The 17,530-nt window shown below is 31.7% G+C and overlaps 1 protein-coding gene across 1 annotated transcript in view; it reads right to left on the minus strand.

Moving 5' to 3' along the window:
* Positions 1-303: 303 nt before the first annotated feature.
* LOC132720779 (chromosome transmission fidelity protein 18 homolog) overlaps positions 304-17,530 on the minus strand; it is a gene marked incomplete at its 5' end in the record, with an annotated part of 34,759 nt that continues 17,532 nt past the window's right edge. The window contains 17 exon segments of the mRNA XM_060704986.1: positions 304-1,012; positions 1,329-1,398; positions 2,252-2,372; positions 2,847-2,902; positions 3,627-3,711; positions 4,284-4,414; positions 4,921-5,070; positions 6,874-7,044; positions 8,007-8,118; positions 8,698-8,766; positions 9,311-9,438; positions 9,738-9,836; positions 13,079-13,172; positions 13,944-14,004; positions 14,007-14,058; positions 16,426-16,549; positions 17,400-17,497. Coding sequence (XP_060560969.1) covers positions 906-1,012; positions 1,329-1,398; positions 2,252-2,372; positions 2,847-2,902; positions 3,627-3,711; positions 4,284-4,414; positions 4,921-5,070; positions 6,874-7,044; positions 8,007-8,118; positions 8,698-8,766; positions 9,311-9,438; positions 9,738-9,836; positions 13,079-13,172; positions 13,944-14,004; positions 14,007-14,058; positions 16,426-16,549; positions 17,400-17,497 — 1,728 coding nt within the window.

Raw genomic sequence — 17,530 nt, forward strand, 5'->3', positions numbered from 1 at the left:
AGTCCCTGGTGGGATTCGAATCTACAGCAGTGAGGGGCAAGTGGTTTGAAGTCAACGACCTTAATCACTCAGCCACGGACGCCGCGATATATTCAGAAAATGGCCCGATATGCCGCTATTGCCTCCAACAATTCATATAGTGACCGACGTCAGGTATTGTCATTTTAGAAATACTACAACAAACATGTAATAAATTGTTACTTCTGAGACAGTATACCTTTTAACATTCTGTCTTTATCAGTCAGGTCTGAAAGAATCGCTTAAGTTGTATAACTAATGAATGGACAATTACAACAAATAACATTCTGTGAAAGTATAATTTATTACACCGATCTCTAACAAACAAAAGAATAAATATAGTAATTACAAATTACCAATTATTATAGTCTTTACTATAAACACAAATATTACAAATTTGAATTACTATAATAATTTTCAGATTTCTACTTCACATAACACATTGCGTAACTTAGTAAACAATTTTATCAAAATGTCATCTTTCTCTGAAATAATATATACCTGAAGTTTTAACTACGGTACATGTATATTTATTTTTACATATGCAGCTGTCAGTTGCATGAGAATCACGTAACAAACATCATTATTTCTCTCTAAAACAATACATACTTAATAGATTTTGCGCATTGAAAAATGACAGCACAATTTTTTGCAAGACAAGCTCTGTCACATTTATGAATAATTGACATTTAAGTCAGGGAAGTATATTGTATACAAGACTATATTATTATTACGGGTACATTGTATCTGATAAAAATATGTATGCTTTATTGTACATATAATATCATACACACTCGTTATTCTTCCAAGCAAAGTTAACAGTGATTGAAATCTCTGTAGCATGTCAACATGGTATGATTTTAAACATAATATATATCATAAAGAGTTCAAAAGAATTCTTTAACTTTCACATTTCTGCGGACAGCATTGGAATATCCTTGCTGGAAATGAAACCATATATCTGTGGCCAGCACATTGGTCTTTATCTTTTCATCTGAAATATTAAATAAATAATGTGTTAAAAGGATAACCAATCATAGCATAAAATACGTGCAAGTTCCCTTACCTAGATTGTGTAATAGTTCTTGTCTTAAAATGTGTTACAGTCAACTCAAGACACAGTTATATAAAATACTAAAATTAAGCTGTCAAAAAGAAAGCAACCCATACTAAAAAAGAAAGGCCTGATTAAGGTGAAAGTTACACCCACAGTTACAGTACATGGTTAATCATTGAAATTTTTAGTTGAAAAGTATTGACAAATGATGGTCGCAAAGAAGAGTAAATAGAATATTGGTCAAACAAATTACCTCCTGATTTATTTGATTTAGATTCTGGTGTAGTTTTCTTCATAATACGACCAAAGAAGTCTTTCACTTGCTGTAAAATATAGAATTCATTTAAATAGTATACATATTATGTATTATGTACATGTATGTAATATTTTTATCTAACAGAAGGAAATTAAAATTTAAGTGTTGCTGAATTTGTTAAATTGATTTGTCCTACTTTAAATCAGGCACCGTTTATTATTGGTTAAAAATATTTCATTATTTAAATATTAAGATTGAGCAGGTAACATTATATAGTCTGGACAGACAAAATGGATGTGTAGCCTTCCCTAACTCTATGTTGTAGATCTATTATTATTGTTTCTGTAGTAAGCACCTTAATGGTTAAGCACTTTATCTAACTACTAAGAAAATATTAATCAATAAAATCTTAAACCACATATAAAATTACTACTACAGTAGTAAATTCATCTATTTGGTATTTAAGTAACACTGTTGTTATCTAACATTAATTGCTTTATGGGTACATTCAAACTTTACTGGTTTGGGAGACTTTAGACACCACCACTTCTTGCATAATTCAGATATCAACAGACCCCTGGATACATTGGTAGATAAATTCACTCCCACAACTGAACAGTAATTTCCAGCATACATTTTACATCTCCAAATTTGTATATTGAACTATCCTGCTTAATATATAGAACTGTCCTTTGTAGTTTGGAGGGTGATTTCAATAGAAAAAGGTTACAAATAAGCACACAAGAGTATAAAGTCGTCTACTCAAACTGCATGGAAGAGCAAGATGATTTTTCTTTTAACCGACATGAATAAGTCAATATCAATTCTAACATACAGAAGGCTAACTTGCTTTCATAAACAATACAAAATATATTGCAAATGAATACATTTTTTTAACAAAAAGCCTCTATTGTACTTACAGTTTCCTCTTGTTTGCCTAAAGGTTTAGCTGTTAGTCTCTGTAGATGATTTGGTATTGCTGGTGTTTTTGGTTCACCTTCTTCTCCCCTATCTTTTCCAGATGTCATAACTTCTAGTTTTCTGAAAGCAGTAAGGCAAAGAATAATACAAATATTTTTTTCCCATCATTTTCTACCTATTTTCTTCATTTTCTACCTATGGCAAATAATCAATTATGAAAAAAATAACAATAATTAACAACACATGTGCAATATCACCTTTTATAGAAACAACCTAACAATATATGCAATATTTTAAACTGAAACAGAAAATTATTTACAAAATTCAATGTACAAGATTCATCAGTTATTGCCATGTCACTTATCACTAAATGATGAAACTCATGAACCAATTTAGCGGACTGTTTTATTCCTTTTTGCTAGCTGATCTTTCTCTAGGTAACTCACTTTAAAACAAACCAATGCTAATTCTTACTGTTACATAAAGACCTATTAAGATTATAGTATTGCAGAGGAAAATATTGTGGCCTATTAATTCTTGTTTCCCCCCATACAACATGAAGCGATTATAAATCTATATTAATCTTAAACTTACTGAACATTTAATGGAGCCCTAGCTTGTTCACTTCTCCTCATTTTTTCTAACTCAATCTGAAATGTAACAAAATATATAAAATTCAGCTCTCTTTTTGTATACATTCTGAGCTGTTTAAAGGGGAATATCATCTAATTCTAATGTCAACAACTTTGTAAATATACCTTATGGTCGTTATGGATATATATGAATTAAATCATTGATAATGAACTTTTAAAGAAAGTGCTACGTTTTAATGAATGCCATGTCCCCTGTCATGACCTTGACCTTTAACCCCTTGATTTGTCAGGCATCAAAGTGCATGCACATACAAAGTTCTGAGGCTATATGTGAAAGGCCTTGCATATGATATGGTTAAAGCTTTGTGACAAACAGACACAAGTCCAAAATATATATACCTCCTGATATATAAGAGCATACAAATAACAGCATACTTTTTCAATAAATTAAAAGTTTTCCCTTGAGACTACTCTAAATGTCTTTACACTTATGTTCCAAAAGTACAATACTCTACATTTCTGTTGTCTGCTATCAAAGAAAAGCAACTCTTACATTTTGAGACAGAATACTTAACCCAGTTATCTGCATATACTAAGCAGATGTGGACATTTCAACCCTTTGAATTACAACAACTTTACTTAGACTTCATAATTAAAAGACTTATTGCTCAATTTTATTTATTTAATACTAAAATCCATTCAATTCCAAATACAATGTTTCTAAGTCAAAACCAAGGTAAGAATACTGAAGAAATTGAGCAAGTTTTGGGTCACTGTATACCTCTCTAGCCACCAACTGTTTGGATGCATATGACAACTGCCTAGTTTGCTTCAACCCAGGAAACTTTACCACTTCATCCACATGACTGAAAACATAATAATAAACACTTGAAAATCATCATAATGTAATAATAATAATTTACTTTTACCTATTATGCCAATATAAATTCCCTCCTTAAGAAAAGTCCATGACTAGAATGAAAGAAAATTATTTTTATGCATAATATCATTGCTATTACATTTTAGCTTAACATTCTTCACTTGCCAAACATGCTTTATCTCCTTTGGATCAATATAAATTAGTGCAATTTATAACTAATATAATAGATCAAGCAACCATGTAAACTCATCAATCTAATGAAAACATTCTTGAACAAAAGAATGCGGGAAATTTTAAAGTTCAATAAGGAACATTTTTCAGTAGAATTCCAGGTTATGGATCTTTGTCAGGGGCTGACAATTCTGACGCTACAATTATGATCTCAGAGATGTGTGAAGTTTCAAAAGGATAATAAGAAATAGAATTAAGGCAAGCGAAATCACATTCAAGTGTTGCACCAACACAGATACGAAGCTGAGTAGATGGCCTAAATATTCTTTGAATAGTTAAGCCACAAAGCAATCGTCTACATACACAAAGTCCAATACAAAAACTTACGGTTCTAACACATAAGTATATTGTCCTTCAAATGATTTTTCCTGATGATATGTCAGGTTGTAAGATATCATTGTTTTCACAAGCTGATGTAAATCTTCCTTCTCTTTAGAACTGTACAACTGGGTGTTGACCTGATAAATATACATGGAATCTCTATATATAAACTTACTTTCAATGGCAGATTATTATTGATATATTACAGACATAACCTTTGCAAGGCAACTATTATGGTCACTTCATTCCTTATATAAATCTTATTTCTTTTGTTTTCTTAAATGTTTATTACTCTTTTACTTGAACTTATATTGGTAGTCCTTTTGTTTCGGTTGAGTTTAAATTTAGACTGACACTTTAAGAGTCATATGGGGAATGTTCTTGCTTTACTAATGGAAGATAAACTCAGGTGCACCTACATCTTTTTTGTTTTATTTTTTAAAGTCATGAGCAGGTACCTGTGTAGAACCACCAACTTTCTGCAAACTACCTTGATGATTAACTATCAAATCTTTGACAAACTGACCTCATTTATAATGCTCAACAGAAAAGCAATGTTTGATGATTAAAATAATAAAAAATATCATTTCTCATTGGTAAAGAATCTTAAAATTGTTCTACATAAAACACTTGTTATACTTACTGGTCTGAATGTGGGTTGTAATATCTCCATTAATGATGGAAGTATCTCACTGACTATGATTGAGACATTGATGAATTTTCTAACACTGGGAGAGATATCTGTCATCATACACGATACTAGGTTCTCACACTTGGTTTTCTTCAGGTTACACTGTAAATTTAAACAAAAAACAATTATTCTATTACTACAGAGAAATAGTTTCTTTTACAATTAAATAATGAGTTTCTTAAATGGACTTGTAAAGCTTCTATTTTGGAACTGTCAATCATCATTTTTGGCAATATCAGGATAAAAAACTTAAGTTTGTCAGTCAACAGTATCAAGCCTGGTCAGACTGCACAGATGAGCAGGTTGGCCTAGCTCTATAAAAGCTAGACAGCAGTTGAACAATTTAAACATCAGTCCAATGGAAGTGAAAGAATTCAAAAACTGTTACCAAATATCATACATGTTCAACAAAATACGTTTAACACGATCATTTAATCTTTAATCTTTAAAAGTCATCGAGACAGATTTACATCACAAATCATCTGTAAAAGTTGACTATAAGATACTCAATTATGTAGTAAATTTAAAGTTGACATTTGTTGTTTGTATGTTCAGTGCATAGTTTGCTTTTGTCCAAGATTGCAAAGAAAATGCAGTGTTCAATCTAGAATAAATTTCCAGCAGGCCCTTCGGGCCCATAAACTTTTCAAAAGGGGGTCATTTGGGAAAAAAGGGGGCCAACACTTAAAATGAACATCAAATTCAAATAAGGTATTGTATCTTTTTAAGTTACTTGTTCACATACCATATATAGACCAAAAACGGTTGCAAAATTCCATAACAATCAACTCAACTAAAAAAATGACATTATTTGGACCTTTTTTGAGAGTTCTGTTAGCGTTGATGCAGGCTCAATTTTAAGAACTGATTGGTAAAGAAACAATGACATAATGTTCAAAGAAACATATGAATCTTATTTAAATGTTACCAGGGATATTTGATAACAATGTTCAGTTTTTTAATCAGCGCCCGATATATAAAGGAAAATCATATTTTGCAATTAGCGTATAAACTTACAATAGTCGCTCAAAACATTTACCCTTCTCAATATATCCAAGCTAAAAACAAAGTGTCAACAGGTGCTAAGACAATGTATATTGACATACCGGTACCTTTGATCTTTTGTCAGGGCAGCAGTTCTTACGTCACGCTTAAGATGTCTGTATTGATTAATGATATGCGCAATGTTTTAGCGCCGACCAGACAAAGACCAATCAAAGTTTATTTACTAAATTGTCAGACACTCCCTAGCCAATCATGTTTGATTAGCTCCATTTTTAAGACTTTTTTAATTGGTTGAAGGTGTGTTCGTAATAATTTATGCACACCTCTATAATTAACTCGCACTTTTTCACAAATATAAAGTTTTTTTTCCTCCGGAAAGTAATTGCATATTAATTTGTTTTGACCGTTCAAAAACTATAACTACACGCACACATTGGATTATCTGTGACGATTTGTTTTGTTTATAAAAACTGTAACTCAAAAGTAAGTAATAGTTACGGTACGAAGAACAGGTCTGCATAGTATTTACAGACCCAGAACGAGAGAGCGTAGCGATCAAGGTTTTAAAAGGGTTACCGAGTGCAGTAACTATCTTACCAACATGCTCTTGTTTTTCTATACAAACTTCAGTTTTGAATTCAGTATTTATTAATATTATTCACAAGAAACTTTTTATGTACTTAATCAGGTTTAAGATCATTAATGGCATTTTTTATGAGTGCGCCCGTCGGGCCCACAGTTGAATTTGTTTTGCGCCTGCGGTCTTTTCAGGGGGTCAATGGCGCAATGGCGCGCTCTAGATTGAACAGTGAAATGTCCTGCAGAATTCATGAATTCTAGTTACAAAAATAACAGAATGGAAAATATAGCCATTACAGTTTTTTCCTATAGGGTACTTACATCTACCATAGAGTGTGGGTATTGTATTTTAGGCACTGTATTTGAAGCAAACAGAAAATGGAACACAACAGGTAAATATGGTAGATATGGCATCAGTCTATAGTCCTGTAAATGTTGTATATATTGGGTAATATGGTCATTATAACACAGCCAATCTGTTGCCATGGATACCTGAAACAACATATATAACAATATTATATTTTTTTGATGAGTTATAAGTCATACAGATACTGTGTATATAGTTAAACTTTCAATCGAGGATGACCTCAGAAGATGTGTGCAATATCTCTATCACCAGTGTCACTTAAATGAAAAACAACCACCTACTTTTTATTTAGAAGGTGGCTTCATAACTTCCTCACATGAAAGAATCCCCCTCTAGTCAGATTTGTACCCACAATAGATTTGTATAATTCTCATTTGTATGTGAACTTTTTTCTCATCAAACTATTTTAATTTTACCTGGTTTTTTTTATCAATTGTGTATTCTCCCTATGTCATGAAAAATCAGAGCAAAATTTTTTCGAGAAAAAAAAAAAATACATTCCAACATAATTTTTGTATAAATGGATACGCCATCAGATATGTGACTGCTGACCAATTAATAACATTAACATTGTACCATATCATAAAGAATTCTCAACAGTAGATTAATATTTCTTCTATCAAATATCAAGATAAATTATCATTTAAAAACATCATTTATATCTATATCCTTATAAAAAGTTCCAACTAGACTTTAAACTTTCGTGGAGGCATCAGAAAAGTGATAGTGGCCTCATTTGCATTGGTATGAACTTAATTCCCTGATGTCATTGGTGTAAAATACAGACTTGTAAATCATTTCCAATAAACACATTGTGCATTTAACCTACACTATCCCTTAACAAAAGTTGCACACCCAATAATTAATTGTTGATCGCCTATTGGAACACAAGGGCAAAATGGCTGAATGTAAGGTAAACACAACATTTCTGTGAATTTTAGCTAAATGATGGGATGCCAAAAACAATTTATCAGACTATACATTCCCCCCATGTGTAATCTAATATTACAAGTTATTACACAAAACATTAAACTTGGAACTTTAAAATTTTGCAAATGATAAAATATAAACACAGGCATATACTTACACCATCCATGTAAGGATCTTTAAATTTACAGTCTAGATAATTTTCAAACAATCCCTGTGTGAGTTTATCATATTCTCCAGTACCCTGTACCTCAGATAATACATTATTAAACCTGAAATTTACAGTACAAACATTCTATTTTCAACCTTTTTATTTCATCTCTATAAAATTAAATAAATATCAACAATTTTCTCAAAAAAGTACAAAACATGTTACATATTAATGAATAATTTTTTTATCAAATGTGCAAAACATCTGGGATAAAAACGACCAAAGTTAAACAGAGTAATGTCCCTTTTACTACTCACGAATCATAAGATAATCAAGTGTGCTCATTGTCAAATGGAAGTAGGTATGCAAACATTAAATTATTGACCAAATATAAACAATGGACTAGCCATGCTTTAAATCTTGAACAGTCCATTTTATGTCACAGGAGTTAAGACCTAAAAACAATGAAGTAACCAACAAAATCGAAACTGTGCAGACTGTCAAGATGAGCCTCCTGGTAAACTGACAGAAAAAGTCATTCATCATTTTATAATCAGTTCTTCATTTCTCCTTGTATTGAAGACTTACTTTTTTCTCTCTTGAAATTAGGAATTAAAAATACTTCTGCAGGAAACATGAATAAAGTGCTAATTTAAGTGTCAGGGATATTTCAAGTAAAACAAATTTTAGCAGAACTAACCTTGCTGAAGGTGAAGTGTTGAGGACAAGATCTTTTACATTAGCATCCTGAATATTTACAAACTTCTGTCTGAAATATGCATCATAAATATCAAATTAACATACACATATCAGTGTATATACAATATCAAACAAAATGAAAATAAACTTCACATAATATGCAATGTTATCAACCTGTTTGTCAGCAAAGTTTGTGCTCAACTTAAACTTGAACGATGCCAACTGATCTAAAGCTCTCCTTATGAAAAAGCCTTGATTAAAATTACGTTTCACACACATTTTAGTGATAGAGCTTGCAAACTCTGACTGAATAAAACAAAAGATTTGTCTTAATATAAAAATTTACATCTTTAAGGTTCCTCAATGCCGAGGGTTCAAATCTCATCAGGAACCTTAGATTTGTTAATGTGACAAAGCTATCCAGCTAGCTCATAGAATGTCAGGAGCCCATTTGTGCCTTAAAGTAGTGCACGGAGGAAAACCTAAGGTCCCCACTACAAAAGCTGGAAAGTCACCATTGACCTTTACAAAGTGTGTCTTTTAGGTCTGGGTAATTAATAATAAATATGGTGTAAAAATGTCTTTTAGTATAGGAAATTAACATATAGAAGTACCTTTTAGGTCTGGGTAATGTCAGTACATCATACCAAACAGAGAATAAACTTTTATGTGAATCTTTCTGTCCTACAGCCATAGATTGTACATTCTTTATGTTCAACTCTTTACACTGACCATGTATAAACTGTAATATAAATATTTGATTATAACGAACATTTATGTCAGATAAACATTTCATAACACAAGTAACATGTAAAAAAATCAGATTTGAAGAAGGCTTAACTGTAAACTTATTTATAAATAACTTTCCTACACTTCTAAATTAAAAGTTTCATCAGAGGGTATGATAAGATGGATATGTTTACAGAGTTTACTGTGGCTTACTGAAATTGTCAGTATAAAATTATTCTACATAAATTGTACTCATAAACATTGCAAACAAGTATAACTGTTTATTTCATTATCATAATGTGATATAATTACCTGTAGAGTATTTAGACAGGAACGTATATCATTGTCAGTTTTCTCACATAAAGCTAACAATGTGTTCATATCAGATCTTAGTTTCTCTATCCGTACAACCTGAAAATATAACACAATGTGTTCATATCAGATCTTAGTTTCTCTGTCCGTACAACCTGAAAATATAACACAATGTGTTCATATCAGATCTTAGTTTCTCTATCCGTACAACCTGAAAATATAACACAATGTGTTCATATCAGATCTTAGTTTCTCTATCCGTACAACCTGAAAATATAACACAATGTGTTCATATCAGATCTTAGTTTCTCTGTCCGTACAACCTGAAAATATAACACAATGTGTTCATATCAGATCTTAGTTTCTCTGTCCGTACAACCTGAAAATATAACACAATGTGTTCATATCAGATCTTAGTTTCTCTATCCGTACAACCTGAAAATATAACACAATGTGTTCATATCAGATCTTAGTTTCTCTATCCATACAACCTGAAAATATAACACAATGTGTTCATATCAGATCTTAGTTTCTCTGTCCGTACAACCTGAAAATATAACACAATGTGTTCATATCAGATCTTAGTTTCTCTATCCGTACAACCTGAAAATATAACAATGTGTCATTATACATACCATTATACAGTCTTTTAAAACATAGGCCAGCACTCTTTACGTGACTCAATATCACCCAGAGCTCAATTTTTTTTTAGTAATTTGCTGTTTTCCCTTTAACTTTTCATGGCCAGATACAAATGTATTGTGTCTATTAGAAACAATGAAGCAATTTAAGTGTGAAATAAAAATTACAATACGAAAGCTCATTTATCTTTACCCATTTTTGTTTGACATCATCCACAGAAACAGTAGCGTAAGCATTTCTAAAACTAGAAATGTGTCATCATGCCACGGATGCCCCCGCATGCAGCCAAAATTTCAGATGTTATAATATTTAGTTCCAAAATTGTTTGCACAAATTATTGTTTTCATTTTAAGTTCAAAGCCCTTAAAACTTTTCAATGTTAACAGTAAACACAAACCATTTTCATACAATGTTTAAGACACTGAAATTATTCAGTCTAAACCTTTGGAAAATAGCATATTTCATATTTGTAGCCAAAATAATGGCTACATACATTTCCATAAAAGTACGAGTGCTGAAACTGAAAGTTCAAAATTTGTCCAATATTCAAGAAAGATAATTTTGTCCAAAATCATTGAACCACGACCAAATTCAAACTTAAACTGCTTATTCCTAAGATGTATCTATATTATTTTTCAAAGTGAAAGGGACATAACTCTGCCAAAAAATCATCGAACCATGACCAAATTCCAACTTGACCTGCACATTCCTTTGACATACCCATATGTCAAATTTGAGTTGAATATGTAACGCTGTTGGGTAGATAATGAACAGAAACTGTAAATTTCATATTATTTTCAAAGTGAAAGGGGCATTACTCTGCCAAATATCATTGAACCATGACCAAATTCGAACTTGGCCTGGGCATTCCTTTGACGTATCCATATGTCAAATTTGAGTTGAATGTGTTGTACTGTTGGGGAGATAATAAACAGAAACTGAAAATTTCATATTATTTTCAAAGTAAAAGGAGCATAACTCTGCCAAAAATCATCGAAGCATGACCAAATTCGAACTTGATCTGTATTTTCTCATGACATATCCATATGTCAAATTTGAGTTGAATGTGTTGTACCGTTGGGGAGATAATGAACGGAAACTGAAAATTTCATATTATTTTCAAAGTAAAAGGGGCATAACTCTGCCAAAAATCATCGACCCATGACCAAATTCAAACTTGACCTGTATTTTCTCATGACATATCCATATGTCAAATTTGAGTTGAATGTGTTGTACCGTTGGAGATAATGAACGGAAACTGAAAATTTCATATCATTTTCAAAGTAAAAGGGGCATAACTCTGCCAAAAATCATTGAACCATGACCAAATTCGAACTTGACCTGTATTTTCTCATGACATATCCATATGTCAAGTTTGAATTGAATGTGTTGTACCGTTGGGAAGATAATGAACAGAAACTGAAAATTTCATGTTATTTTCAAAGTAAAAGGAGCATAACTCTGCCAAAAATCATTGAACCATGACCAAATTCCAACTTGACCTGTATTTTTCTCATGACATATCCATATGTCAAGTTTGAATTGAATGTGTTGTACCGTTGGGAAGATAATGAACAGAAACTGAAAATTTCATATTATTTTCAAAAGTAAAAGGGGCATAACTCTGCCAAAAATCATTGAACTATGACCAAATTCGAACTTGACCTGTATTTTCTCATGACATATCCATATGTCAAATTTGAGTTGAATGTGTTGTACCGTTGGAGATAATGAACGGAAACTGAAATTTTCATATTATGTTCAAAGTAAAAGGGGCATAACTCTGCCAAAAATCATTGAACCATGACCAAATTCCAACTTGACCTGTATTTTTCTCATGACATATCCATATGTCAAATTTGAATTGAATGTGTTGTACCGTTGGGAAGATAATGAACAGAAACTGAAAATTTCATATTATTTTCAAAGTAAAAGGGGCATAACTCTGCCAAAAATCATTGAACTATGACCAAATTCGAACTTGACCTGTATTTTCTCATGACATATCCATATGTCAAATTTGAGTTGAATGTGTTGTACCGTTGGGGAGATAATGAACGGAAACTGAAAATTTCATATTATTTTCAAAGTAAAAGGGGCATAACTCTGCCAAAAATCATCGAACCATGACCAAATTCGAATTTGACCTGTATTTACTCATGACATATCCATATGTCAAATTTGAATTGAATGTGTTGTACCGTTGGGAAGATAATGAACGGAAACTGAAAATTTCATATCATTTTCAAAGTAAAAGGGGCATAACTCTGCCAAAAATCATTGAACCATGACCAAATTCGAACTTGACCTGTATTTTCTCATGACATATCCATATGTCAAATTTAAGTTGAATATGTGCAACCGTTACTAAGATAATGAACGGAAACTGATGATGACGGAATGACAGAATGACGGAAGGACGGAATGATGGAAGGACGGAACAGGGTAACACTATATGCCCCTGCCCTTACATGGCGGGGGCATAAAAATCCCAATTAGACAGATGTTGATGCTTAGTCACATAGAATTATCTTGATCACAAAGAAAAGACAACTTCTGGACACTGTATCAGCAGCTTTATACATAATGAACATATTATACATAGCTTATTTTTTTAATTCTACAGCTAGATTTTTAGCTTAAAGAAATCAAACTATTAACCCATACTTTTTGTTAATATTACAAATAATATTTCTCACCTCATACAACCTTCCAGCCAGCTTGGTTGATTCAGTTTGAGGGAAGCTAAGGATCATAGCAATCTGTCGTAATTGTCTTAACGCTGGTACATATCTGTATAATGTAGAACATATACAATCATTTACACTTAACCTGTTAATTTTGTGCCGAATTTGAATATTTCTTAAAAGGGATCTAAGTATGAAAATTTTATTATTAAGTATGGTAAAAGTCTGGTTTGACACTACAGATATAAACTGCCTAGCACTACACCAATGGTTTAGCAAGTCAAGCAAGTCAATGTAACCATAAGCTAAATATTACACATATATTTATCTTTTGAATTTGTAATATAAATACATGGACAATTTTTTGAAGTTCTTGAGGTTCTACATGTATTTAGAATCTTGAGAAAAATATCAGTTTAAACGTTGAGTATGTAGCTGTAAAACTATCAATTTGATCCCAAAAAGTGAATTTACCTGTTAAATAATAAACTATCAAATGCAAAGAGAAACAAATCTCATTTCATGTTTTGCTGTTGGAGCCAATTTGAAATGTTATAAATTAATTTCTCTTGCAGCCAATTGTTTTTTGTTGTTTTTTCTTCAGTAATTTTAAAGCCCCCTTTTTTTATTTAAAACAAAATACGCATCTTTTAAAATTTATGGGTTTAAACAAGTTGTGGGTCCAATAATTTTTTATTTGAGATAAAAGTACAAGTTACAAAATTCAAAAATTTAGCTTCCCTTACAGAATTTTGGACCAAAATGAAACAAAAAATAATTGGAAGGGGAAATTTTCTACCAAAAAAATTTTCAATGCAAATTAAAAACAAAATGTTAGGGAGGAAAAAAATGTGGGAACATAGTTTTTAACACTTACTGGTCTTTCAATAAAATGATTTTCCGCGTAAGTTCCCCCCCTCGTTTTTTCTTCTTTTTCCTTCTTCTGGCGTGTCTGATTTCTTTATCACATTTAGTAGTACATTAATGGCAGCCTGTGACAAAACATAAATCATTTCATTTAATTCCTTTGCACTGAAATTTTAATTTAAGAAAGTTATTTGAGATATATTTTTTTTTTCAATTTTGTGAATCCAATGAAACATGGATTCAAAACTGAAATTTTTTATTTAGTTAGTAAAGATGGGTTTTTTTCACTTCTGTGTAACCACTGGAACATTGATTCAAATTTTGTAACTCTACCTCAAATAGGGTAGGTTTATCTTTTAATAGATAAACTTACTAAATTTCATAAGATCATACAGAAAATTTTGCTGCTCCATAGTAAAATCCTATTTCTGTCTTTACTTTCAAGTCTGCTTAATTTGTTTCAAGTTTTTAAATGAAAAAGGAAACTTTTGTTTTACATAGAGTAACATTTTGTACTTAAAGTAATCCACAATTTATATACTTTTAGGGCATAATTTTAGTCAAGTGTTTATTGTGAAGAAGCGGAACCGTGCCATTATATATATATATGTTTAAGTTGATGTGTTGTTCTTTCTAATTTACCTCTACCTAAACCTGGGATTTAATATTTTTGTTAAAAAAAAAAAAAAAAACTTTTTAAGTCAACTTCCAATTGTGGAAACGAATGGTTTAAATCAGTGGTTCAGCCAAAATGTTTTAAAGTCTCCACTTTACCACAACTTTTTGGAAAGTGGCATATTTTTGAGGAGCTTGGCTTATATAAATTTACACACTTGATTGACTTATAAGTAACAAAATTGCATATGATTTCAACTGATTATGAGTGTCACATGACCAATTATCAGTTTGCAGCCAGGGGCCGAAAACTCATAATCATAATTGGCCCGCTAAACACAAGTATGCACACAAACTGAAACAATGATGTCACATTTTAGTGAAAGTAGGTTTTAAGTATGGATCCTTAATTTTATGAAGAGAGTTTATGCATATTATGCACACACAGATTTATTGAAATTTAAAGGGAAATGCTTCTTATTTCTAGTGTACTAACTCTGAAGAAGCTACTGTACTGGGATCCTACATATTTACCGGACAATCAGTTTACCGGACAAAAGCTATTACTGCTGAATACTGCTTATTTTTTTGCTTCTATTAAAAAATCATACAGTCTGAATCGTACACATACTTTCTCTTTCAAAGTAAATAACAACAAAACCACTCTCAGGTAAATATTGTTGATTCAGTTCTTTATCTACTAACATGCCCTTTCGTTTACTAGTTATTTCATGACCTGGTCATGACGGGGAAAAATCTGTTCTGCGCAGGCCCGAATATGGAGACCCTTAATAGGTTTTTAGATAGGTTTCACTTTTAATTCTTTTCAACATTACCTCAAGAGACAATCGTAACATATTTCAATGATAAAAAGTTATTTCAAATTTAGTCTAAACAGTATCTCGTTGTTGTCTTTTACAAAGGAGTCGCATTAAAAAACATATAAGGAAATGGTTTACGCCATGGGTGGAAACTTTACATGAAATGTAAATAAAAAAGATTTTATGGCTTTTGTAACCTGCTACATGATGACCAAAAGGAAACTGTATGACAAAGAACAGAATTTCATTAGAATATCAAAATGTTTCATTCGTTTAAAGATCATGAAGAATCAATACGTTAATTGAGTTAATATAGTGTTAATAGTGTTAATTTCAATTACACCCTATATATCGGCCTCTTCATAACAGGCATGGCTGTCGTATCTATTTCTAGTGACATACTGGGTTTTTTAAATATCTTAACCTTTCCATTTAATAGTGGTTGTTTCCTTGCTGATTTTTTAAAGATTAATTTCAATTCACGACTTCAAAAATGTTTGAAACACCGTCCGGTAAATTGAGTTGTTTACACAATTTTTTTCCTCTTATAATGCCCTACTTTATAGAAACATTTCTACGGTCACATGTTTAATTCCATGTTTTATAAAGGAATGTTTACGTGCATTAAGAACCCAAAATTAATTCGGATTCAATTCCATTCTTTTTTTATTATTTTAAATAAAAGTTACAAATAAAAGACTTCATATTTTGTCTGGTAATATGTAGGATCCCAGTACAGTAGAAACCTACATAGACAGGAATTTCAACAAAGAAATATCAAAGAATTTTTTTTTTAAATGCTAAGTACTATTAGATCTATTAAGTGTGTTAAAGACATTAATACACATCATAGATGGGCCGGAAAGTGATAATCACCCCTGCAGGCTGATTATCACCTTCCAGCCCTACTCTGCCGTGTATTAATCTCTTATTACATGTGGAGGTGTTATATAACTTTACCTGAGGTGTTATATAAATTTACACAAGGAGCTGTTATATAAATTTACATGAGGAGCTGTTCTATTAAAAACCTAAGGAGCTGTTATATAAATTTACCTGAGGAGCACCATCAATTTCATCAATAACGAGACAATTAGGTCTTGGATCAGCCCCTAGCACTGCTTTCATCTGGGTAGCTGCCTCTATCTTATTTTTAAACACCTCAGCTGCTCTATCATCACTGTAATCAGATATATATATGTCAACATTAATAATTTTGGCGTAATGACAAATAATACTGTAGGAGTGACTTCCCAAACTTGCAAATTTGTTTGAAGTTTTTTTGCATGTGTTTTTGCTTGGTTTTTAAATCACATTGTAACAGTCTGGAGTTTTCTTCCTAAAATGAAGAAAATAACAGAATCTAACACTGGGTTAGGAAGTGGTTGGGAAATCCAAACCTGACAGTGATTGGTTCTTCAGAAAACTAGCCTCGTGACAAGACTATTTTTGACCCCCTGAGCAAGACATATGTAAAGGTCCACTAGGAATTGCTACACTTCAGCAAAGAGGGTTTGAATGACATTTCCTATGGTAGTCTATGGGCATCATACCTTCTAAGAAGGTTTTCAAATTCCTTTAAATCTATTATGCATCTGTTGTGTAAACACTAAATAATAAAGATAGCACAGGCTCTTTAATAACTTTGTTTAATTCCTGATTACCTGAAGTCAACTCATATTAATGACATCAATACAATAACATATGAAAAGGCGTGTCACGTTAACGTGACGCTAATATTGGCGAAATAACTGATTACATGCACATGTATGCAATAGCATCAGACAGAATATATGTATATAATTTTTGTACAGAGAGCCGCCTAAAATCATTCATGTCAAGACTGGTAAAAAAGAACTACCACGTGCTTAAGAAGCAGATGTTGTCTATAAAGTAATTTTGAATAATGTAGCTCAATGAACAACTGGGATTATACTTCCACATAAGCTCACCTCTGAGCTTAATGAACAGGCTTAAAATTAACGATTTTTTTCTGTGATTATAAAACCAAGGTAAGAATGTTACTTTACCTAGCATTCATTTCCACAACATTGTAGCCAGCATGTCTAGCTATAATATGAGCAAGAGTTGTCTTTCCTAACCCTGGTGGACCACATAACAAGGCCACCTGGAATGAAAAATATTAAATATTCTGTTATTC

This window comes from Ruditapes philippinarum, unplaced genomic scaffold (assembly GCF_026571515.1).
Source record: "Ruditapes philippinarum isolate M1 unplaced genomic scaffold, ASM2657151v2 ctg2665_1_1_1_1, whole genome shotgun sequence".
NCBI classification, from domain to species: Eukaryota; Metazoa; Mollusca; class Bivalvia; order Venerida; family Veneridae; genus Ruditapes; species Ruditapes philippinarum.